This window comes from Eurosta solidaginis, chromosome 4 (assembly GCF_040869045.1).
Source record: "Eurosta solidaginis isolate ZX-2024a chromosome 4, ASM4086904v1, whole genome shotgun sequence".
Taxonomy (NCBI): Eukaryota; Metazoa; Arthropoda; class Insecta; order Diptera; family Tephritidae; genus Eurosta; species Eurosta solidaginis.
The window spans coordinates 200,803,874-200,830,867 of NC_090322.1; the positions used below are offsets into that span (position 1 = coordinate 200,803,874).

Sequence of the window (26,994 nt, forward strand, 5' to 3'; positions counted from 1 at the left end):
ATGCTTTAAAAAAAATTCGCAGCGTGGAAATAATCTTTTCTCATTCCTCTTCATAAGAGCGGGAGTAGGTCTCTCATTGAAAACTATCCGGGCATAGCTAAGATCTCCGCTATTCCAAAATTATTTGAAGCTATTGTTACCAGCCAGCTCACACTTCCGATCTCTACATCAATTGATAGTTGCCAACACGGATTTTGCAAGGGAAAATCCACAATTTTCAACTTGCTTGAATTCACAACTCATGTCTCAAAAGGGTTTCGGGAATACATGCACACGGACGTTGTATACACAGATTTTAGTAAAGCGCTTGACAAAGTATGTCACTCGCTACTTATTCATAAACTGAATATTCTGGGCTTTCAACCAGGTCTCACGCAATTGATATCGTCTTATCGTCTGGAGTTACTCAGGGCAGTCATCTTGCTCCAATTCTGTTCTTGTTGTTTATAAACGACATTTCTACAACAATCAAATTTTCGAAAATTTTGATGTACGCTGATGAAGTAAAATTTTTTTATCCTGTGTGTCAAGCGGAGAAAGGTCTCTTTTACAATCAGATCTGGACGCATTGCATCATCAACTATATGCCACTTTATCTTAAAAAATGCAAATATATATGCTTTTCTCGTAGATTACTTCACCCAGCTTCCTACCCTCTCAACAATTATAATCTTGAACAGGTATACAGTTGTATAGACCTTGGTGTTAATGTGGACAGTAAACTTAACTTCAACCTTCATATTACTGCAACTCTTAATAAGGCTAGAGGTGTTCTGGCGTTTTTAAATCGATGGTCTAAAGAATTTGGCGACCCGTACGTTACTAAAGGTCTTTATACAACATTAGTCTGGCCGATATTAGAATATGGTGCAATCATTTGGAACCCCAGCTACCAGGTTCATATTGATCGGCTAGAAATTGTCCAAAAACAATTCTTACTTTTCTCCTCAAGAGATTTCCATTGGGATTCTACATATAATCTGCCACCTTATACTAATCGCCTGAAACTTATTAATGTTCCCACTCTTGCTAGTCGTAGGGAATGCTTGGAATGATTAAATTACTAAATGGTTCCGTCTCTAGCTCAGAAATCTGTTGAGCGAAGTAAACTTGAATGTCCCTTCCCGGCCTTCAAGACATTTTAAACCTCTCTACCTAAAACATTGTAGAACAAATCTTGAATTAAATGAACCCTTCCGCTGTTTGTGTCAGAGTTACAACTCCCACTCTACCACATTTGATGTTTCGGACTCGCTTTTTTGAATTAAAAAATCTGTTCTTTCCTCTCTAAATAGTAACTAACTGTATTCACTAACATATTGATTCAATTTCTACTAATTCTATCCATTATATGTATGTATATTAATTACTAAAACGTCATTTATTTTACTTAGCTGTTGAGGTTACCTCTGTAGCTGAGCAGTTTTAGATTTCGACGGTTAACAAACCACTGCCGTACAACGACTCGGCATGAACAGGATTAGCCTGGTTTCCTTTGATCACTTGAGGGCAGTGCGCGTCACAACGTCCATTAAAAAAAAAAAAGATGCTTGTTAGCGTACTGGATCTAGTATATCCGGCAAAAGATCATCAACTTCGATAACAATCCCCCAAAATTTTTGGGGAGCGTCTTTATCGCTGCAACAACTACAAACACGTGTGCCACATATTTTGCAATTTTAACACCCATGTGCCACTTCTATTGAGGCTCCAAGACCTTCTTCGAAGCGACTGTGTAGTCTGTTCGCCCTATATTTAAGGACGCTATATTGCTATGGTCATACGGCCTGCACCCAAGCCAGCCTAACTAACCAATGATCCCCAACTCAACTGATAAATAATTTTGTCCCTTTTTCTTCTAAAAACTGGGTCGCCCTCGGCAGTACTTTAGCAAATATTTCTGCCACTAAAAGCTTTTCAGCGAAAAAGTATCTAACCTGTAGATGCCGTCGGAGTCTACATAAAATATTCAGATTATTCGGGGGTATATCTAACTAAAATCTGAATGAAGCCGAGCTAAGCTAGGTAATTTAGGTTCTGCTAAGTCATATATACAGAGATATGTGCCGTTACCGTAACTGGGTGTAATAACATCAATAGTAAACTAGGTGCAGTATTTCTCCTTACATCCCTCCCCGCCCAAACCGCTAGCAACAACCAGAGCGAAAAAGTTGTCTATCTCCCATTTATTTAGTGAGCGGGTTGTCCAAACTCATAGGTACAACCAAATAAGCCAATCAGTTGTAGTAACGCACTCAAACGGCTAAAATCGGTACGGAACGGTGAACTCAAATAGTTAACAGTATAAAATCTGTAATTTGGTAGAAGTGGAGAAAGAAGGAAATCGTGTTAAAAATTTAAGATCACTGTTAGTGAACAAATAAGAAATGCTTCCAACTTAGATCACAAACAAATTTAAAGAGAGAGAAGAGATAAAGACAATAAATTAAAAAATATATATATATTCATGTACGTATAAACATATGTACATATATAAGAGTTAACATGTAATGAGTGCATACTTACATTAGGGTGGTCAAAAATATATATTTAACAGTTTGCATCTTACGAAACGGACTCAAAAGTTTTGTTTTATTTATAAATAAATAAAAAAATATGTAATGATCTAATATTAATACAGAGATGGTCTCAATATCAAGCTCACAGAATCTTTATAGAAGGCTTCAAAGCGACTTTTGGGTAAGGTTCTGAGACGTATGATGAAGACAATGTTGATCAGCATGACTATAGTAAGTAGCTGGGTGAGCAGTTCATAACCCCAATCCAGGAAAGGGAATAAGGCATAACAGTCGCCGGCGTGATGGCTGTTACGCGCCTTTAGAACAATGTCAATGAACATTTCTAGTCTAGAAAGCAACTGATTGCCATCCAAACCTTACGAACAAGTTATTTGGGCCATTTCAAAAAAATGTAAACACTTTCAACAAAATTAGCAAATTCTTTTTAGAAATTTATTTCAGATTACCGAATAATTTGTTCGGAGAAACCGACGCATACGTGGAATATCACCCTATCTCGGGTGCAAGTTAGGAAACGCCTTCAGAATTTGTTTCAAAAACGTACTTTATTGAAACCAAATTTGACAAGGAATGACGGAAAATCGATCCAATAAGCTTTATCTCGGAATTTGTTCAGAAATGCTCTATCTCAGTTTGAAGAACGGCCAGAATTATTTTACAAAGTTTGCTGAAGAAGAGCGTTTTCGAAACTGCAGTCGAGATAGGTTGATATTTCACTCAGCAGCATAAAAAGTACACGATATACCAAAAAATGTTTCTTGATTTTCCGTTAATTTTGGATTAAAAAGAAACAATTTGGAATTATCTTTTAATTTGGTTGAATAAAAAAAAAATATATATATATAACTTCAAAATTTTTAATTTTCGATTTAGCTGTCTTCAGATCCAGTTGTGTGTTAAGAAAAAAAAGGTTTTGCTCCCTAAGATTTTTAGAAAGGATTCAAAACTCCAAGTAGGCAAATTCTCTTGAGCTTAACCAAATAGAGTCGGAACTAAAAATAAGACATACTTTATCTAAACGATGTTGGTTATGTTGAACTGGCCGGTCAATAAAGACCTCACTAAGACTGAGTGGTTTCATAGTGTTACCAGAATGTTTTGTACGACTAAACGAAGAGCCCCAATCAGGTGCCAGAGCTTATGGTATAGAATAACTCCGCCATTTTGGCAAATGCTAAAAGTTTTCTAGGACCTAGCTTAAAATCTGCTTCGAGATATGACAACCTTCTTGACCTTGACCTGGCGAGCGCAGGACACGAACACAGTAGTACGTGCTCAGTCGTTTCTTCCTGCAGATCGCACTAAAGAGGCCTAACTTATAAGAATGTGACCATAGAAAGCAGTGTCCAGTTGATATGTCCATCGTGAGCCATAAGTTTTCTCTCTTCAGAGATATGAGCCACTTTGTCCGTTTTATGTCTTGATGGATGATATGATATGATATCATTCAGCGAGTGCTGCACTTTTCTTTTTTTTTGAAGAAAATGTATACCAAAGAAGGAATGTGTTTTTTTTTTTTGAGTTGAGGTGTCCAGTTAGTATGCCCATTGTGAGCCATAAGTTTTATCTCTTCAGAGATATTAGCCACTTTGTCAGTTGTTGTTGTTGTTGTTGTTACAACTTTGTCAGTCTTATGTCTTGATGGATCATATGGATGGAACTCCAGTCGCCTTTCGATTTCTCCCAAACGGAATAGGACATATACCGTCCATTCAGCGAGTGCTGCACTCTTCTTTTTACCTTTATATTAAGTCGCTTTCATGTTTGTCACCTCATTTCCATACGAATTTTCAAGGAAAAGTCTTTTTCGGTAACTTCCCGTTAAGCTAGACACTTGATACTTAGAACATAGATCACATCTGAGAGACGTTACAATTCAAGTGAAAAAAATCCGCTAGGTGGCGCACGGATCGAGATATATAGAAAATTAATTTTAAAATGGAAATTTTGCGATCGACTTCTAACTAACTTCTCGGTAATCCAGAGACTTGAAACTTAGCACATAGTTTGCGAGTCGATGGCACTACAATTCGTAGAAAACAAAATGCCCCCAGGTGGCAGACGAATCGAAATAAACGAAAATCCCTGAAACCCCCTGAAAAAAACGCAGTGAATCTTGCAATCAATTTTTGAGTAACTTCTCGGTGAGCCAGAGACTTGAAATTTGGGCCGTGGGTCAAAACACGATGACAATGCAATATTTTATCAAAAAAATTCCGCTAGATGGCGCATGGATCGAGATATTAGGACAATTAATTTTAATTTGGGAATCTTTCAATCTATTTTTAACTAACTTCTCGGTTACCTAGAGACTTGTAACTTAGCACATGGTTCGAGACCCGGTGAAATACAATTAAAAAAAAACAAAGTTCCGCTAGGTGGCGTGCTAATTGAGATAACTACAAATCAGTGAAAAACGAGGGGAATCTTGCGATCGATTTTTGAGTAACTTGCCGGTGAGCCAGAGACTTGAAGTTTGGGCCGTGGGTCAAGACACGGTGACAATGCAATATTTTATCAAAAAAATTCCGCTAGGTGGCGCATGGATCGAGATATTAGGACAATTAATTTTAATTTGGGAATCTTTAAATCCATGTTTAACTAACTTCCCGGTTACCTAGAGACTTGTAACTTAGCACATAGTTCGAGACCCGGTGACAATACAATTTGTAGAAAACAAAGTTCCGCTAGGTGGCGTGCTAATTGAGATAACTTCAAATCCCTGAAAAACAAGGGATATCTTGCGATCGATTTTTGAGTAACTTGACGGTGAGCTAGACACTTGAAACTGGGGCCGTGGGTCAGAACCATGTGACCAATTCGCTAGGTGGCACGCGGATCGAGATAGTGAGAAAACAAATTTTAATTTGGGAATCTTTCAATCTATTTTTAACTAACTTCCTGGTTACCTAGAGACTTGAAACTTGGCACTTAGTTAGAGGCCTCGTGACAATATAACTTATAGAAAACAAAGTTCCGCTAGGTGGCGCACTAGTCAAGATAACTGCAAATCCTTTAAAAACGGGGGGAATCTTGCAATCGATTTTTGAGTAACTTCCCGGTAAGCTGGAGATATGAAACTTGGGCCGTAAGTCAGAACCCGGTGACAATGCAATATTTTATAAAAAAAATTCCGCTAGGTGGCGCATGGATCGAGATATTGAGAAAACTAGTTTTAAATTGGGAATCTTGCAATCGATTTTTAGCTTACTTCCTGGATATCTAGTGACTTGAAACCTGAAATTCAACTATATTTCAACTCGATGACAGTGCAATATTTGAGCAAAAAATTTGAGCTACTTAACGCACAAGTCGAACTAAGATTAGGCCATATCTTCATGGCTAACCTCCTGACCTCAATGCACGTCCTTGCATACTTTTAGGCGTACGCGACTTTCACCATGATTATTTTAGACTTTCGGGCGTATGCGAATTTCACCACGATTTTCAGCTGTGCAAATTAAGTAGCTGACAAACGAGGTGGAATTATCTTGTTATGATGCGAGGTGGAATTCTGAGTTTTGTTGCGAAAATTCCACTAATTCTCTAAAATCTTGCTATTTTGAACAAATAAATAAATATAAGAATTTTCACTTAGGAATTACTTAAATTACTAATCAAAGTTGCAATTGCCTTTTCCTAAAAAATTGAAAATAAAAAGATGATAACAAATTTTAAGGACTACCTTTATATAATGGACCAAAAAATAGAAGGCAATTTTTCCTTTAATACATAGTCTTGTTGAATTTTGACTAAAAAACTTTAACAATATCTCTTGTAAAAGAATATTGGGATTTAAAATTATAAAGGTAGAGTGCGTTTAAATTTTAAATAATCAATTAGTTAGTCCCAAGTACATGGTTTGCCTTAAATTGAAATATTGCGCTCCACCTTTTAGTTTTGAGTCCTCAAGTTCTTTCACAAGAGCTATTGTTAAAGTTTTTTAGTCAAAATTCAACAAGACTATGTCTGTTTTTTTTTTTATTTATTTATGTCTGTTTTAAAGGAAAAATTGCCTTCTATTTTTTGGTCCATTTATATAAAGGTAGTCCTTTAAATTTTTTATCATCTTTTTATTTATTTTTTTTTAATGTATACCGAAGAAGGCATGTTTTTTTTTTTTGAGTTGAGGTGTACAGTTAATATGCACATCTTGAGCCATAAGTTTTTCTCTCTTCAGAGATATGAGCCACTTTGTCAGTCTTACATATATATGTCTTGATGGATCATATGCAACTCCAGTCGCCTTTCGATTTCTCCCAAACGTATTAGGACATCTACCGTCCATTCAGCGAGTGCTGCGCTCTTTTTTTTGAAAAAATGTACATCAAAGAAGGAGTGTGTTTTTTTTTTGAGTTGATGAGTTGATACCTGACGCTGTCTTTTTTCAAGGGGTCGCCCTCGGCAGTGATTTGACAAGCACTTCGAGTGTATTTCGCGGTGAAAACTCATCTGCCTTACAGATGTCGTTCGGAGTCGGGATAAAACAGGTAGATCCTATCCCGCCAATTTGTAGGAAAAATTTATAGGGGCGCGACGCAACTTGGAAGAGAAGCTCGGCCAAAGATCTCTTCGGAGGTTATCGCGCCTTAAATTCACTTATTTATATGCATTTAGTAACTAGTTTTAAAAAGATATTTTGAGTGTAATTAAAAAAAAAATATGGGCCACCCTAGTATGCGTGCTATTATTTTCACCTTTGCTTGAAGTTCTTGAGAGTTGATTTTTGTGGCTATAAGTTGTTCGTGCTTTTATTTAAGTGAATATGATTCAGTTAAAAAGTGGCGTGTGTGAATATTTTATATTTTCTTGGATCAACAAGTTTTTCATTCTTAAACAAAATTCACTCTCTCTCCCTCTGTATTTCTCGTTTACTACAAACTGAATTTCATTGAGTAATACCAACTCGCAGTTGAGTAAAAAAACAATACAAACCGTTAGTTACAACGCAGTGCTGTTACTTTCAATACGTTTTTTCAGTGACACGCGCATTTCGTTCGATATAAAAAATAGAAGTGAAAAAAAAACCAAATTTCAAAGCATTTGAGGTGCACAAGTGCGAAAGTTTTTTGTAGTTGCCAGTCGGTGAACCTGAATCTGGCATAGTTATAAAAAAAAAATAAACAAAAAATTATTTGCATTTAATAAGAGATATTTGCCTTTCCGTTATTACATTATTTTTCTACCTAAAATCTATAGACTGCTAACACAGAATATTGTAAAAGTAAAAACAAAACATATATTAATATTGAAAATGGTGGAAACAGTAGTTACCGTTGAACGTAACACAACCTCCCAAACCACAGCGCCTGGCGGTGGTGGCCTAAGCGCCTTGAAAATCAATATTGGTTATTTTCAAACAGTGCCCGGCATTTTGAAACTCGTCCAATTTGTAAGTAATAACTTGAATACGTACATACTAACTACTCACATACATATATAGTAACTACCATTATTTTGTTTATTTATTTAACGGTTCAATATGTCAAGTTGTGTATTTATATTAGAAAGTGGCTTGAAGGAGTTGCTAAGCGCAATTCATAGTTTCCGCAACCCAATTTTCAACCTCACCCACGCAAGGCGAATCCTGTAACAAATATGCAAGTACAATACACATATATAGTAGGCGACGCTTTGGGGACCTCAAGTTGCTCATGTAACTCGTTCAATGGGGTCACATTAATCGTTCCCGAGATGGTAAGGCTAATACCTGAATGGTGCTTGTTACCGTACCGGATCTATATCCGGCAAAGGAACATTAACATCGATAACACTCCCCAAAATCTTTGGGGAGAGTTTTCATCGCTACAACAGCAACAACAACAACTCTTATGGTTGCAGTCAGTGACTCAATTAGTTTGTACAACGCAGATGTATTAGGTTTACCTGGTACATATTTTTGAAATTTGCGGGACATTTGAGCAATGAAAGTAGCTCTACACTTTTGAAGGTGATACCTTTCGAACAAATAGTTTTCTGACAGAATTAGCCTTTATTTATAACAAAAACTTTTAACTCATACACCAATCAATACTGTTGTGGTGGTAGCATGCTCTGTCAACCACACCGAAGGTCTGGGTTCAAATCCCAGACAAAGCAACATTAAAAATTTGGAAACAGCTTTTGTAAACGGGGGTCGTCCCTCGACAGTGATGTGGCAAACATTCTGAGTGTACTTCTTCTATGTAAATCTTAACAGTGAAAAGTCTGCCTAACAGATGTCATTTTTCTTAATCCTTTTATTCACTCCACTCGCCGTATTTTTCGCTTCATCTGTCTTTATCTTTATCTCACTCTATATCTTTCTCAGTCTCCTCCTTCCCTCTATTCTCTTCTCTCCAGTTCTTCTCATTCTTCTTCATCCCATATTGCCAGTCCCAGAGGGTGGTATGTATTTTGTTCCAGTCCCATCCCGAGTCCCAGTCCCACTCCGAGTCTCAGCCCCAGTCCTAGTCCTAATCCCAGTCCCAGTCCGCCTCTGGTCTACTTCCCGGAAAAAAATATCGTAAATACTAATATAGGCAAATTTATCCTGTTCCACCCTAGTCACCAATAGGTATGAAAACTACCCTGTACTAAAGCACTCATCAACAACTTCAATTTGATACTCATAATGTAAAAATATATCCTAGTGTTACCCTGATCCACGTTTTGGCCTATATATCGAGACCCTAGTCACAAATAGGTATGAAAACTACCCTGTACTAAAGCACTCATCAACAGCTTCAATTTGATACTCATAATGTAAAAACATATTCTAGTGTTACCCTGATCCACGTTTTGGCCTATATATCGAGACTAGTCACAAATAGGTATGAAAATTACCTGTACTAAAGCACTCGTCAACAGCTTTCATTTGTTATCCATTATCTATAAACACATTCTAGGGGTACCCGGGTCCCCGTTTTCGCCTATATATCGAGACCCTAGTCACCCAGGGATACGAAAAATACCCCGTGTGAAAGTACTCATAAACAGCCCATATACCCATATTGTACAAACACATCCCAGCATTACCCAGGTCCACGTTTTGATCTCAAGACCCTAGCCAGAACGGATAAAAAGTATTCTATGTCCGTCTCCTGGTTCTAAGCGACCTCCACCAATCTTCAGCCAAATCGGTTCATCCGTTCCTGAGTTATACTGTAACTAACACCACTTTCTTTTATTTATATACATAGATCACATTAGAAACTTCAAAAATAACAGTATTTCTCCACTATTTAATGGATTGTATTATACATATAAACCTTCCTCTTCAATCGCTCTATCTATTAAAATCCGTTGCGTAGTTTTAAAGGTTTAAGGATTCAAAGAGAAATAGGGACCGAAAAGAAGACTTTGTTTTATACTATGTAGTGATATAACAAGTACGATACTAATAAGCTATTCCCCTTATCTTTATCGTTTGACCTTTTCATTGTTTATTTATTGAGTTCGTAAATTAAAAAACAATAATTTAGAAATCATATTGGTTCTCTAAAGTATCCTGTTCTGTTCTCATGTTGCGTAGCAGATAATAATTTAATTAATTTTGATTTTGTGGAATTCTCGGAAGTATATTGTAAATTTAGTGAAAAATAACGGACGTCTCAGCAAATAGGAGATTGGCGATCTTGTGTCGCAAATAAAAGAATATGTTTTTATGCTGGTCCGGTGAGAACTGAACTGACCGCTTTGCATTTACTTTGCATTAAGTCACGTCATGATTTTCAGCGAATGGGGACGATGAAAAGCAAAAGCAATAAGTAAAGACAAAGCGCTCTCACCATCGTTTATTAAATTGTAACGGAGTGAATATTAAATGAGAAGTTAAACTAGTTCTTACAGTGGCCAAAGAAAATGAATTATAATTATAAAAAAATAAATTTTTTGTTGTGATGCTGGAAGCACCACAGAGACATTTAGAAACGCTAATATGTGTACTATTTAGAGTTCCATCAAACGCCATCTTCGGTTTGCCGGTTTACCTTAGTATTTCATTAGACAACTAGAAGACCCGGCAGACGTTGTGCTGCCCTAAATTTAGCCTATCTACATACATTTTAATAAGCTTTTTCTGTCTGACTCTGCCCTCCCCCTTTTCACTTTTTCCCAATCCTTTTATTCACTCCTCCCTCCGTCTTTTTCGCTCCATCTATCTTCATCTTCGTCTCATTCTATCTTTTTCCCAATCTCCTTCTCTCTTTTCTCTTCTCTCAATTCCTTCTCATTCTTCTGCATCCCTTATTCCCTGTCCTAGAGGGTCGTATGTATTTTATTCCAGTCCCAGTCCCAGTCCACTCCGAGTCTAAGTCCCAGTCCTTGTCCTAATGCCAGTCCCAGTCCGTCTCTGGATAACATATTACTCTGTACTAAAGCACTATCAACAGCTTTCATTTGATATCTATATTGTATAAACTCTGTCTAGGCATTCACTGGCCCACGTTTTGGTCTATATCTCGAGACAATAGTCACCCAGTGGTATGAAAATTACCCTATACTAAAGCACTCATCAACAGCTTTCATTTGTTATCCATATTCTATAAACACATTCTAGGGGTACTCGGTCCACGTTTCGGCCTATATCTCGAGACCCTGTACGTCGATCGCAACCAAACCTATGTAGTAACCACCGCGTGAGGTTTACGCAACTTGTGTGGAAGTTTGAACAAAATCGACAGACGCATCTCTTCAAACACCGGCGACCAACTAAAACACATTTTAGCCTTTCTTTTTATATATATAGATTTTTATTTTTTACACTTCACTATAATATTAAAACAAAATGCAGATTTTCGTTGCTTTTGAATTTCGGCTTAAAAACTGCACATGGAACAACTAAAGACTCTCCTGAATTAAAAAAAATGTCATAGTACCTCTAAATCGTGGGCCCCCTCACAAAGTGAGTGCCGGTGCGTATACGTAACATTTTATCATTACGTATAAACAAATAAAAAAATTTGCAATACAATAATATTGCGACTATAAACTGAGATATAACCTATCCTATCTCTCAAGTTAGATCAAACTACACACGGGGTGCAAAACAAAGTCACAATCGGTTCAGAAGTTTAGGAGTCCATTTGTGCCAAACATAAGATTACAAATTATATGGGGCGTTTAAAAATCATATGCGGTTCAACTTAATGTTAATATTAGCACGCATATTTTACAAAATTGTTGTGCATTCTTACGAACCTTTTTTTTTTAAATGCCCTAATATGTACATATGTATATGTGTACTATGTATCTGCAATATATTAGTATTTAGTATCTTATATATTATCTGTGAGCAAACAGATGTGTCCTTGTTTATTCATAAAATATTAACAATATCCAATATAAGTCACCATAAAAATCTATACAAACACATGTAAGCTCTTTTGTGAAGTCATTCTAAGCACCGTGGGCTAGTATCGGAAAAATGAGCTAACTTTGCCTTATTTTCCTTCTCTTTCTTCTGAAGATCCGCCTTGAAATCAAGCGGAAAATTCACTGAAAAACCATTTCAATTCAATCAATTATAATGTGGAACCTACGCCCCTAACACCAATCTCCCTATGGTCCGCTCCTGTTGAAAAAGCCAGTTTCCTTGGACTCCCGTTAGAGGACTTTGATGACAATTTGTGAGTGGTCGTGGCCATTGAATGGGGCGAATCACTGTTAAACACATCAACAACAACAACAACATTGGAATGGTATTTGCAACAAAAAATTTTCTACTCACATAAACATTTATCTGCGTTAGCCCTAGGGCACGCTTACACAGCCGAAAAATTGCACTCAGCTGATGAAATCGGCCGGGCTGGTACTAAAATTGCAAACGATTATCGTCCGGCAGCTGAAAAGATTTTAGTTTAAATTTTATGCTGTCATTTTCAAAAAAAAAACTTTTATAGTTTGAATTCTAAATCGAATTTGGTTTGGTCAACTGCGTACCTATGTAGTCCAGAAAAATTTAAAGTTTACATTAAAATTTTTAACCGTGTAATGCTACTTAGTCGCAGCAAAGGCAACGGTTTTTGACTTATATCGCCGCAGCTATTTGCTGTAACGGGAACTGTGATGGAAGAAGATTGAAAACTGGGATTTACGTTATAGTACTGAGTATCTATCACTCTTCATTCAGGAATAATATTCACTATCACTGTGAAACGATAACTACCAATCACGTTTATTTATAAGCATTGATTCCTTCATAGAGAAAGTTCTTTGCGGGTCCACATATTTAAAGGTGGCGTAACTGCGAATACGCTATACGAGGAGGTTTGCTTTGATGGCAGCAAGTATCTCGTCTTGTTCGGAATCACAGATGATCAAAATGTTTTTGACTCTTAATGCAGTCCACGCGGAATGCAGTAAAAGGCTTAGGCATACGGAAAGCTGAAGGCCTATCTTCAAAGCTTTTCTAGGGCATAATAGTAATGCAGAATGCAAATAAAACGAAATAGCCCATATTTTCTTTGGATTTGACGTTACTTCACAGCTTACAGTTTCCAAGACGTGCAGCTGAGGGTATTGAAATGCAACTCGATGGCTTATCTATTCAAATGACGTCTTTAACTTCTCACAAGAAAATTCCTCGATTTCTTTACGTTAGGGGCTATAAACTTCTTTTAGTTAATCAAGCTGATACGACTAGATTTGACGGAGTCGATAAATGATTTACCCGATGGTATCGCAGCATAGCGGATTCATATTCCAAAAAAGAATATCCAATTGTTTAGTATTATTCTAAACCTACTGGTAAAGTTTTGGCATTAATACTAAAGCAACAACAACCAAGTGGACAAAATGCATCATATAGAGAAAAGAGTCTTTCTAAGTAGCGGAGCAGTTTTAGATTTCACGCTTAACAAACCGCTGACTTTTAACGACTCGACACCAATTGCAAAAATACAACATTAAATTGAAGAGAGCGATCTCTAGAGAGATCTAAATAACTCTACGATTATTATTTTGGCCCTGCTTTTGTACATATGGGCCTCGAGTCAGCTAAAAAACACTGATCGGAAACTACCTCTTGCAGGCTAGTGAGATCCTTTTGGCCGGAAGTGGATAAAGAGCGGTCTGCTGAAATAACGGGTTCACCAAATCTCATCTTTCAGTGGTGATTGGAGTTTTGACAGGTTAATATCCACTGAGATTACATGCGGTGCGTGTCAACATACTGTAAAAGCACCTCTTCCTGCTGCTGCATGGAGCATGACGAATCATCAAGACACTTCATGCTATATTTTCCAGATTTTGATAGAACTTAGCGAAAGTGTTTCGGTATCGGGTTACTTGGATCTCCCTCCGAAGGACTTATTCAGGGTCGGTATTACGTCACCGTTATCTTGTGTAGTTTCACAACAGAGCTTCATGTTGTTCAAGTGAGCTTCCCTAGCCACTACCACTCAACATAATGAAAGAAATGAATAAAATTTTTCCCAAATTATTAAATAATGAAATAAATTTGGAAGGTCTTATGCAAAAAAAAAAAAAAAACGCCGTTTTAAAAGGTCTACAATAAAAATGTACACTGACAATTTAATAAATATCGATTCTTCAGGTCTGACTAACAAATTTGTATGTAAACGTGTGTAATTTCCTCGTTGATTGGAATCCTTCACATCAACAGTCGGCCAATTTACGTTGTTGAATAATTTATTTGAAGTGAAACAGTAAGTAGTATCTGATTACGTAAGAAAAAAAATTAGGTCAAAAGTGTCTATACTAAATTGTTTGTGTCGATACTTAGCAGTTTTTTCAACGTTTAAGGAGTTCTGATTCCTTGGAAAGGGTCCTTTAAAGCTCTGGTAGAAGTTCTGTATTCTCTTTGCATAAATATGTTAGAAAATAAAATAACTTTTAGAAAATCGGTATGATGTACTTGCATATATTCACAATTCCTTAAACCAACAGAAATGAGTCAAGGTGAAAGTTGAAAACCTTTTAACTTGATACTTAATCGTACGAATGCATTAGCTACAATTTTTATACTCAGTTGAGCAGAGCTCATAGAGTTATATTAAGTTTGATTGGATAACGGTTGGTTGTACATATATAAAGGAATCGAGATAGATATAGACTTCCATATATCAAAATAATCAGGATCGAAAAAAAAATTGATTGAGCCATGTCCGTCCTTCCGTCCGTCCGTTAACACGATAACTTGAGTAAATTTTGAGGTATCTTGATGAAATTTGGTATGTAGGTTTCTGAGCACTCATCTCAGATCGCTATTTAAAATGAACGATATCGGACTATAACCACGCCCACTTTAAAATTTCGAAAAACCGAAAAAGTGCGATAATTCATTACAAAAGACAGCTAAAGCGACGAAACTTGGTAGGTGAGTTGAACTTATGACGCAGAATAGAAAATTAGTAAAATTTTGGACAATGGGCGTGGCACCGCTCACTTTTAAAAGAAGGTAATTTAAAACTTTTGCAAGCTGTAATTTGGCAGTCGTTAAAGATATCATGATGAAATTTGGCAGAAACGTTACTCCTATTACTATATGTACGCTTAATAAAAATTAGCAAAATCGGAGAAGGACCACGCCCACTTTAAAAAAAAATTTTTTTTAAAGTCAAATTTTAACAAAAAATTTAATATCTTTACAGTATATAAGTAAATTATGTCAACATTCAACTCCAGTAATGATATGGTGCAACAAAATACAAAAATAACAGAAAATTTTAAAATGGGCGTGGCTCCGCCCTTTTTCATTTAATTTGCCTAGGATACTTTTAACGCCATAAGTCGAACAAAAATTAACCAATCCTTTTGAAATTTGGTAGGGGCATAGATTTTATGACATTAACTGTTTTCTGTGAAAACGGGCGAAATCGGTTGATGCCACGCCCAGTTTTTATACACAGTCGTCCGTCTGTCCTTCCGCATGGCCTTTAACACGATAACTTGAGCAAAAATCGACATATCTTTAATGAACTTAGTTCACGTGCTTAATTGAACTCACTTTATCTTGGTATGAAAAATGAACGAAATCCGACTATGACCACGCCCACTTGTTCGATATCGAAAATTACGAAAAATGAAAAAATGCCATAATTCTATACCAAATACAAAAAAAGGGATGAAACATGCTAAGGTAATTGGATTGTTTTATTGACGCGAAATATAACTTAAGAAAAAACTTTATAAAATGGTTGTGACACCTACCATATTAAGTAGAAGAAAATGAAAAAGTTCTGCAGGGCGAAATAAAAAACCCTTAAAATCTTGGCAGGTATTACATATATAAATATATTAGCGGTATCCAACAGATGATGTTCTGGGTCACCCTGGCCCACATTTTGGTCGATATCTGGAAAACGCCTTCACACCACTCCCTTTTAAAACTCTCATTAATACCTTTAATTTGATACCCATATCGTACAAACTCATTCTAGAGTCACCCCTGGTCCACCTTTATGGCGACATTTCGAAACGGCGTCCACCTATAGAACGAAGGCCCACTCCCTTTTAAAAATACTCATAACACCTTTCATTTGATACCCATATCGTACAAACATATTCTAAAGTCACCCCTGGTCCACCCTTATGGCGATATCTCGAAAAGGCGAACACCTATAGAACGAAGGCCCACTCCCTTTTAAAATACTCATTAACTCCTTTCGTTTGATACCCATATTGCACGAACGAATTCTAGAGTCACCCCTGGCCCACCTTTATGGCGATATCTCGAAACGGCGTCCACCTATGGAACTAAGGATTACTCGCTTTTAAAATACTCATTAATACCTTTCTTTTGATACCCATATTGTACAAACAAATTCTAGGGTCACCCCTGCTCAACCTTATGGCGATATCTCGAAACGGCGTCCACCTATGGAACTAAGGATTGCTCCATTTTAGAATACTCATTAACGCATTTCTTTTGATACCCATATTGTACAAACAAATTCTAGGGTCACCCCTGGTCCACCTTTATGGCGATATCTCGAAAATGCGACCATCTATACAACAACCACCACTCCCTTTTAAAACCCTCATTAATACTTTTAATTTGATACCCATATAGTACAAACATATTCTAGAGTCACCCCTGGTCCACCTTTATGGCGATATTTCGAAACGGCATCCACCTATAGAACTAAGGCCCATTCCCTTTTAAAATACTCATTAACACCATTCGTTTGATGCCCATATTGTACAAACAAATTCTAGGGTCACCCCTGGTCCACCTTTGTGGCGATATCTCGAAACGGCGTCCACCTATGGAACTAAGGATTACTCCCTTTTAAAATACTCATTAACACCTTTCATTTGATACCCATATCGTACAAACGCATTCTAGAGTCAACCCTGATCCACCTTTATGGCTATATCCCTAAATGGCGTCCACCTATAGAACTAAGGCCCAATCCCTCATAAAATACTCTTTAATGCCTTTCATTTGATACACATTCCAGGGTCTCTCGGTTCATTTTCCTACATGGTTATTTTCCCTTATGTTGTCACCATAGCTCTCAACTGAGTATGTAATGTTCGGTTACACCCGAACTTAACCTTCCTTACTTGTTTACCTTGATTGTGTACTGAAGAAACGTTAAAAATTTGATGAGATACACTTTTTAAACACTTTTTTAATATTTGTTGACAAAGTAAATACGTATGTATGTATATTAGACGGGGTCGATTTATTAACCGATATCGCGCCATTGATTTTTCGATAGGATTTGGGTTCAGGAAAAAAAAGTTCCACTACGCATACCCAAAAAAGTAAATTTCGAGCCTGCGAAAAAAAAATGGCGAAAGGGTAAATTTTTCGCCCAAAACACTCCCCAAAACCCAAAAAATATATAAAAAAAAAACTGTCAATAAACTGCACACCTTTATGCATGCAGATTGTTTGATATTAATGTTGTTGGTTAAAGTATAAAGGTTAATTAACTCTCGAGTTCAACACTCTGTGAAATATTCGGATTGCTAAGCAATCTTGCTGTATAACCAATAGTGATACAATTTAGTTTAATATATTTTAGCGTAAGTTGTACACAGAGATACGTTAGTACATAACTATAACATACATACGTTAATGCATATCAATATATGTACAGCTGCGGTCAAAATCTTAGTAGTAAACATACTCAAAAAGGAATGGGAATTGAAAAGTACCTGTAATCGCTTTCATAAAAAAGTCCCATTTCTCCCTCTTATAGCCCAAATAAATAACAAATCAAATCGTAGGACAATTTCAACTTTTATCTTATTTTAATCAGATAAAGAAATATATAGAAAAACTGCAGCGCATTTTGCGCGGTCAAAAACTTAGCAGTGTAACAAATTGCAAGTTAAATTTTGACATAACTTTTATATAATGATGGCGTTATTTCTTTTTTATATTGGGCGTTGACTAATATTTTAAATTGTATTTAGTTGCATGAAACTTTTTATAGCTTCTCATAGCTACGTATTCGAGGTTGCCTTGCGTTGGGCTACTTCCTCCTTCGCATCAACCCAAAAATTTTCAATGGGGTTTATATCTGGTGACTGTGGCGGCCATTCCATGACGTTGACCTAGCTTTCCTCATACCATCTTTTTGCTACTTTGCTCGTATATTTCGGGTTGCTGTCTTGCTGGAACGACCAAACAAGTGGCCTTTCGCCTCTGGCATATGACAGTATGATGCACTTGATTATATCAACTAGTCATAACCACGTTTTATGGTTTTTGTTGTATACTTCGGAAGGTATTCAGTATTAGGTGGCGTCTTACATATTGGCGTGATCCCTTTCCACCATACATGACAATCCTCGACCCCTCTGTTCTTTGACAAATCGAAGTCTTTTTATAAGCTTTTATTTAGTTTCACTTGGCTGTTGTCTGTAATCAAATCTTGCAAGTTAAATTTGCTACACTTCTCGGTGTCCGATTGAGCTGAAATTTTGCACGCATGTATAACTCCGATGACTATGCAATATTACTTTGCGAGAATTCGATAAATGAATCGATAACAGAGTTATCGGTAAAGATTTGTGCTCACCTTGGCATAAAAGCCTAAATCCTCAAGAACGCAGGTAACTTCGCTTTGTTTGTGTAATCAAGGAACGTAGGAACAGAGACAATATTAAGAATAGAGATGTTGCAGGAAAGAAAAATCGTGTGAAGCAAGCTTCACAAAATTCTAGTAGGTCACATTCACCACTTACCACAGCAGAATTTGCTAAACTACCACTGTCTGTATTTGTTATTTAACAATTATTTGTACACTTTTTATTCAGCTAATGTGTTCAGAATTTTAACTTTTACTCTCTAAAACTCCAATCAGTGTATTTGTGTGCTTATACTATGTTAAAAATTGTGTTAAAGTTTTTGGTGTGGTGGAAGTGACCTACTAGAATTTTGTTACGCTCCGTTGCTTTCCACCGAAGTTTGCGCTTGCAACATCTCTATTCTTAATATTGTCTCTGTATTTTTGGCGATGGAATTTTAGCTAAGGGAAAGATGGAATTTTATTTTAAAACAGAGCAGAGATCTGCAATTAGTAGTTGTAAACTGAACGCGACATAGGCAATAAATAAAATATGATTTTAAGTTAGTTAACACTGTTTGACACAATTTTATATGTGCTATCTGTCAAAAATGCTTCAACTAACTTAGTCACATTTTATTTCGATTATGATCATAATATAAATAAAATTAAAGAAAAAAAACTTTTTTAAAAATAAGCTTTTATTATTCGTTAATAAAATTAACTGAAAAGTAAAAAATAAATTGACTGCAAAGAAATATAATACTTTATAAGTTCATTGTAACCTCTAACGACAATTAGGCTTATTCGTCTGCGACAAAAAAATTCCATATTGTACATAATTATATATTTTTAACATTAAAACTTTACACCTAAATTATTAAATCTTACAGTATATATCACAGTCCTAATTGTTCTAATGAAAGCGTGTTAAATTTTGATGGTATAATTCAGAACATTTAGGACCTCCTTTTCTTGCTATCACAATGTAACACGCTTTTATTAGAACAATTAGGACTGTGATATAAACTGTAAGATTTAACGAGACCTCACAAAGACTGAATGTGTCCATAGTGCTTCAAAATCTACGTTTTTTAACGCAATGAAAAAAGAGGTTAAAAATTGAGTTTTGAGTAATGCTATTATTAGATGAGTTCTAATGAGCACATTTCGATGAGCGATACCGATAAATATTTAATAAGCAAATGCAATAACAACGTTGTGACATTGTTATTTATTTGGATCAATTCCGGACCCAAAGGCTGGCTCTATTGATTTCGTTTTTTGTGGTAGATTTTTGACAGTTAACCCTTTTTACTTGGTAGCACTTTTAGACATATTCAAGAGGGTATCCGATATTTTCTAACTTTTTCCACTCGACTCTTGATAAATTTTTACTTTAAGTCCGAAAGCATACTTTTAATGCTATAAAAAATATTATTACATCCATTTTAACGATGCTTGAAAAACGATATATATTTCCTAATATAAAAACTAAAGAACCAGAACAAAATATGCAATTGAAATTGTATATAACTCCCGACAGAAGCGAAATTTTTTAATATCAGGCTTGGACGATATTATAAGGTTCATTATTGGACTCACAATTTGTTTTGAATTTCAAATTGAAATCTTAGGGGGAGATTCAGAATAAAATGTTTTTGAAAAACAGCCTCCCTATATAGGTCCGCATGAGATGAGTGCTGCCAACCTTCTTAGAACTGATGCGAAGATCGCTTCAATGAGATTTGATCGTGATACAGAGCTCATTGGAACGCCGTTATTAATAAAATACGAGATTTTTCACTTTCCCCAAACTGAAATTGACTTCTGATTTTTTAGGTAAAAAAATTATCCGCAATGTTTATGAACAAAAACACATGAATTTTACTTAGGTTATCTGCCAAATTAAAGTTGAAAATGTGTGGTTTCTTTTCCTTTTAAGCATTGCAGATGAAGCGAGAAGCATACTTTAAGCCTTAAAGTTTAAGGGCAACAACATGGTTAACGGGCAGAACTTACTATGTGAATACTATTTCACAGCTCAAAAAGTGTATTAGGAGGAAATATACAGCATTGTGGATAAAACAAGTTGCAAATAGAATGGATCACCTGATTTTTAATTGACTATCGCCGTCTCATTCTGTATCTCTTTCTATCAACCGCTGAAGATAGCTGGCCCTATGCGCCGCCATATTGAACACCCTGTCAGAACGCTGCCAAAATGCTAAAAAGTGGCCATTTTGTACATCCTGTCAGGCAGTTGACGGATAAGATATCACACTTGTTTTATCCACAATGATATACAGTTTGTCAAGGCCAAATAATGGCAAATGAACTTCTTCCGTACATGGAATGTCAAAAAAGCCAATTTGTAAAAAAATGTATCTCGCAACTTTTGCTTCATTTTAGGGACTTTCTTTTACAACATTTTTTCACACAGTCTAATATAAAAACATACATACATATATATCCATGCATGAGTAATATGTATTCACATACATTTATTTTGATGAACGAAAAAAAGATTCAAAATTAGAAATCAGTCAAAAGAAAAATTGCATTAAAATTATGTGAGCACTTCTTTACGCAATTGTGAAAATATTCATTTACAAAGTTACTAATACAAAATATTTCTAGTAAATATTTGTTTGCATTTTGACCTTTTTATTTTAGCCATTTTCTTTTCAAGGAAGCATTTCTGTGAAACTCTCGAAAAATGCATATGATTTGGTTCATTGGCTCCAAATGGTTAGGACATGAATTGGTCTGCGACTACTTAAGCCATCAGTCCGGTTCAAATTTGTAACACTGCGATAAGAAATCGATAACTTTTCGATATCAAATCGATAACATTTTGTTAACAAATCGATAACTGTTCGATTAAAAATTTACAACCTTTTGATAACACATCGATCGCTATTAGATAAGTTATCGCAAATTTTTGGATGATAAATCGATAACTTTTCGATCACATATCGATAACTTTTTGACATTGTATCGATAACTTTGGGATAAATAGTGGAGGACTTTTCGCTGACATAACGATGACTTTTGGATCGATTATCATAATACAACTAAAATGTTTTGATAACAACCCGGTTACTCATCGATAAAAAAAGTCGGTAACTCAGTGCTAACCTTTTTTATCTATAGAAAATTTATAATATTTCGATAGTAAATCGATTACTCTTCCTCGTCGAATTTCTTCGAAGCCTCAAATTTGTAGGCCCCTTTTTGCGATCACAGGAAAATAACATAGTGGCAGAAAACGACAGACTACCGGCCAAGCCCGCTTAGTATCTAGCATACTGTGAGAAAGACTAAAGTCTAAAGTCCACTGATGCGACTTTATCAGTACAGCTTTAGAACTGAAAATCTATTATCGGCCAGATTTTTTTTACTTCAAAGCAGCTTTTGACGCCGCGAGAAGCAGTTGCTTATATGCTGTCTTGTCGGGGTTTAATTTTCCTGCCTTCCCAATTAAAATAGAGCAATACCGTCAGCTCTAAAAAATATAGTGAAATACTTCCCGAGCACTTCATCATCAAAGAGTCTTCGCACTAGGCGACTTGCTATCATTTCTTTCCTTTACCTGCTAGTGGATAAAATAGTAATATAAAGCAAGAAATCTAAACCATGATGGTACCTTCTATTATAAGATTGTGCTAACTATATGACAAGCCGAAGTATTTGCTGTCATGAAAATATGAATTTCCGCTTTTAACTCTTGACACTGATGAATATAACTTCGAAACAGTAAGGACTTTGCCTCTTTGGGAACCAGCATTAACGAGCGAAAATAGTTTCAGCCTAGAAATCCAGAGGAGAAAAACTCTTGCCACTTTGGATTGAGTAGGCAGTTGGAAAGAATAAACCACGAACAAATACACCGCTCTGTAAGGGAGACTTATCATATCATTTATACCTCATTCTGTTCAGTTCTGGTGCATGATTCGGGATCATGGACATTGTGGAGAGAACATGGTGTGACCATTAGACTATAGACTGCTCACAAGTGCAACTTTACAAGCAACGATCAAAATCATCTAGGCGGTTAAATGCAATGATAAGAACAACGAGCTAGTATCCGAGTGTATTGGACTCATATGCTTCCACTGAAAGCTCGTTTCATTTCGAAAATTCAGATCAGTCTTTCCTGATCCTGGAAAAGCTATTGGTGTTGGTTAAAACAGTATAGAAATTCCTTATTTTGATCTTAATATTGATTGAACAGATTGATATAAAAGCACGTTCTACTAGACAGCTGTCGCTAAAATCTGACATTTAAACATTGACAGATATGTCAGCTTATTGAAGTTGAAAACATTTCGAACATAAGCTATTATGCATACCACAGCATTTTGGATCAACCAAGAAAACGTTGCAATGACGATTTATTTCATTTTTATTTATTAGATTTCAGAATTGGATGCGATGCACACAGATTTTGTAGGTAGCGTATTACGTTCAATGACAAATCTTATGAGCAGTTGAGTGGGAGGATAAAAATGCATTCATTATACCAAATACAAACAATAATGCACACTAACATTGAGTAAATGAAATTCACGTTGTTGTTCACAAACTTAAGCTTTATTATGGCGAATGCTTTTGGGATGGTGTCATCTTACTTGAAATTTGATCACTGCATTTTAGTATGCGTTGGTTTAAAAATATACATATGTTAATGCATATAATAAATAAATGCTTATAAACAAAATCTAAGCTTGAAATTATGTAAATATGTATATAATTAGTAATTTCGTTCGTTAGGGTTTGATGATTTTTTTTTTGTTTGGCATAATAAACAAAAGTTATCAATTGCTCCCTGAAGATGGCGTATCTTATTTAAGAAAGACCGAAGTAGCTCCTACCCAGCCAAAAAAAAACTTATTTTCTATGTTTCTGGCAAGAACATGGATACTGCTGGTTAGGTGGTGAAAGCAGTATGCGCAAGTTCGCCGCCGCCGCGCCGATATTTTTGAGATTCGGCGGAGGCGTTGATCGTGGGCGTATATCTCTAATATATAAAATTCTTCTGTCACGGTTTTAGAGGCTTAACTCCTCCGAAACGGCTGAACCGATTGTCATGATATGGATATCAAATGAAAGCTGTTGATGAGTGCTATAGTACAGGATAATTTTCTTACAACTGGGAGGCCTCGAGATATAGCCCAAAACGTGGACTCGGATACACCTAGAATGTGTTTTTACATTATGGGTATCAAATTGAAGCTGTTGATGTGTGCTATAATACAGAGTAAGTTTTACACCGCTGAGTGACTAGGGTCTCGAGATATAGGCCAAAACATAGACCCGGATACCCCTAGAATGTGTGTGTATTATGGATATCAAATTAAAGCTGTTGCTGAGAGCTCTAAAGTTCATTGTGATATTCGATTTAGTCGCATCAACCTGGCAAAACTGATAAATATGCATGCGAAGCCGAAATAAAGACAAGAATTAATAATACCCACATACCTATTTACATACGTCCTATTCGATTTGCCTGAAATTTCGTATAAAAATTTGCCTATATTAGTATTTACAATGCTTTTTTCCGGGAAGTATACCAGAGACACACTGGGACTGGTATTAGGACTAGGACTGCGACTGAGACTGAGACTCGGAGTGGGACTGAGACTGAGACTCGGAATGGGACTGGAACAAAATTCATACCACCCTCTGGAACTGGCAATAACAGATGGAGAAGAAGGAGAAAAACTTGAGAGAAGAGAAAAGAGAGAAGGATACTGAGAAAGAGATAGAATGAGACGAAGATGGAGATGAAGCGAAAAAGACGGAGGGAGAAGTGAATAAAAAGATTAGGAAAAAGTGTAGAAGGGTAGGGCAGAGTTAGACGGAAAAATCTTATTAAAATATATGCATATAGGCCAAATTTAGGGCAGAACAACGTCTGCCGGGTCTGCTAGTATATATATGGGGTATTCCATCACATTTCGACCAATTTTGAACACGACCCCTTTAGAATTGGCTGAAAGTTTTTCTTCTTTTTCTAGCTTACGAAAGACGTTTTTCAGAATTTTTTAAAATTTTTTCATTCAACTCAAAAGAAGTTATGAATTTTTAAAAAAACACCGTTTTTGTTTTCAAAATGCTGTAACTTTTTCAAAAACTGACCGTTTGGAATCTTTTTTTTTTTAAAAATATGTTTTTAAATGTACTTTTCGGAAAAAATACAAAAGAATTTTCAAAGTTTTTTTTTTGTAATTTTTCAGTTTTTCGAGTTTTTTTTTTCTCATAAAAAACCAATCAATTCTGGGGATGACCCACTAATCCCGGAGTGGGCCGATAATATTTTTTTTTTTTATTTAATTGAAAAAAAAAACTTTAAAAATTTGTTTGTATTCTTTACAAAACGTACATTTAAAAACATATTTGTAAAAAAAAAGATCCCAAACGGTCAATTTTTGAAAAAGTTATAGCGTTTTGAAAAAAACACCGTTTTCCAACTCAAAATAAGTTATGAATTTTTTGAAAAAAAAAAAAACGGTGTTTTTTTCAAAAGGGTATAATTTTTCAAAAATTGACCGTTTGAGATGTTTTTTTTTTTTTTAAATATGTTTTTAAATGTACTTTTCGGAAAAAATACAAAAAAATTTTTAAAGTTTTTTTTGAAAAAGTTATAGCATTTTGAAAACAAAAACGGTGTTTTTTTTTTTAAATTCATAACTTTTTTTGAGTTGGATGAAAAAATTTGAAAAAATTTTAAAAAATTCTGAAAAACGTCTTTCGTAAGCTAGAAAAAGAAGAAAAAATGTCAGCCAATTCTAAAAGGGACGGGTTCAAAATTGGTCGAAATGGGATGGAATACCCCATATATATATAAATGTAAAATAAACAGCATCGTATATTCAACTTCAACATTTTCGGAATAGTTTGTGTTTAAAATATGCCTCAGTAGGATTAGAAAATGAATATATCTGAAATGAACTGTACAATTGAAACTCCTAGACACCTTTATTTGTTTAATTATTATAATGAATATATTGCAAACAAAAATCGTTCTACCTTAATGTTTATTTTTGTAAACGCAAGCAACTAAAGCACTGTGTGTCATAATTTGTTCTTAATGTGGCAATACAAACTAAATTTAAACATGAATGAGCTCATCCATTAGAAAATAAATTATTCATGTAAATACATCCATATGTATGTATATACAGATGTTTAGTATAGGCATGTATAAATGTAGTAAGTATAATATGTCTTAGATGATCACTACGATTAAAATAAAAAAATAAATGTAAGGCGCGATAACCTTCGAAGAGATTTTAGGCCGAACTTCTCTAACAATTTGCGTCGTGCTCCTCTTGATTTTCCCTACAAATTGGCCGGACGGGACCTACATATTGTATGCCGACTCCGAACGGCATCTGCAAGGGAGATGAGTTTTCACTGAGAGCTTTTCATGGCAGAAATACACTCGGAGCGCTAACCAAACACTGCCGAGGGGCGATCCCGCTTACAAAAAATTTCCTCTAATTGAACAACATTGTTTCTAAAATTTTGATGTTGCTTTGCCCGGGACGTGACCCAGAATCTTCGATGGGGTAAGCGGAGCACGCTACCATCACACCACGGCTGCATTAAAATACCTATACTTTAATAAAAAGGGCTAAGGTTGCACTAAATTGTAATCAAATCTTTGCCCTTAAAACTAAATTAAAAAGGGAATAAAAAATTTTTTTTTTAAAGTAGGGAAACTTAAACAAATCGAAGTAAAATACGCTGGTTAATTCAGTTTTTCGTGAAAAATATAATTAAAAAAAGGAAATTATTGATCCTTAAAGTGTATGCATTGTTAATAGAAATTTTTCGTTAATTTTTCTTCAAAAAATTCCCTTTAGTAAAGGCAACCTCTCTGCCGAATTTTGTTACGATAGGTTTAACGATTTTTGATTTATGATAAATAATATTTGTAAAATTGATTTTATCACAAGTGGGCGGTGCCACGCCCATTTTAAACAGTTTTTTCAAATTTTTACAAGAGTCTCAATATCAGTCCACACGTCAAATTTCAACATTCTACGTATATTATTTACTAAATAATCAGGTTTTTTGTGTTTTCCAAAATGTTATATATATAAAAAGTGGGCATGGTTATCATCCGATTTTGCTCATTTTCAATACCAATCTATTCTAAGTCCAGATAAGCTCATGTACCAAATTTTGTGAAGATATCTCAATATTTACTCATGTTATCGTGTTAACGGGCAGACGGAGGGACGGACGGACATGGCTCAATCAAATTTTTTTCGATACAGATGATTTTAATATATGGAAGCCTATATCTATCTCGATTTCTTCATACCTGTACAACCAACCGTTACCCAATCAAAGTTAATATACTCTGTGTGCAAAGCACTCTGAGTATAAAAATTATATTAACTAGTATTCATATTCAATTTGCCTTTACACTTCTTACAGTCTAAATAGAAACTGTCCCTTGTCTTACACCC

The 26,994-nt window shown here is 35.5% G+C and overlaps 1 protein-coding gene across 5 annotated transcripts in view; it reads left to right on the forward strand.

Moving 5' to 3' along the window:
- Positions 1-2,250: 2,250 nt before the first annotated feature.
- Positions 2,251-26,994, forward strand: part of LOC137250893 (CKLF-like MARVEL transmembrane domain-containing protein 4) — a 99,507-nt gene continuing 74,763 nt past the window's right edge. Inside the window, exons 1-2 of one of the 5 annotated variants that reach the window (XM_067784563.1) lie at positions 2,251-2,368; positions 7,727-7,932. In XM_067784563.1, coding sequence (XP_067640664.1) covers positions 7,795-7,932 — 138 coding nt within the window. In that variant the 5' untranslated portion in view covers positions 2,251-2,368; positions 7,727-7,794. Of the gene's footprint in view, positions 2,470-7,520; positions 7,933-26,994 lie in introns of those variants that run through there. The other 4 variants (XM_067784560.1, XM_067784562.1, XM_067784564.1 and 1 more) reach the window with 4 other exon arrangements.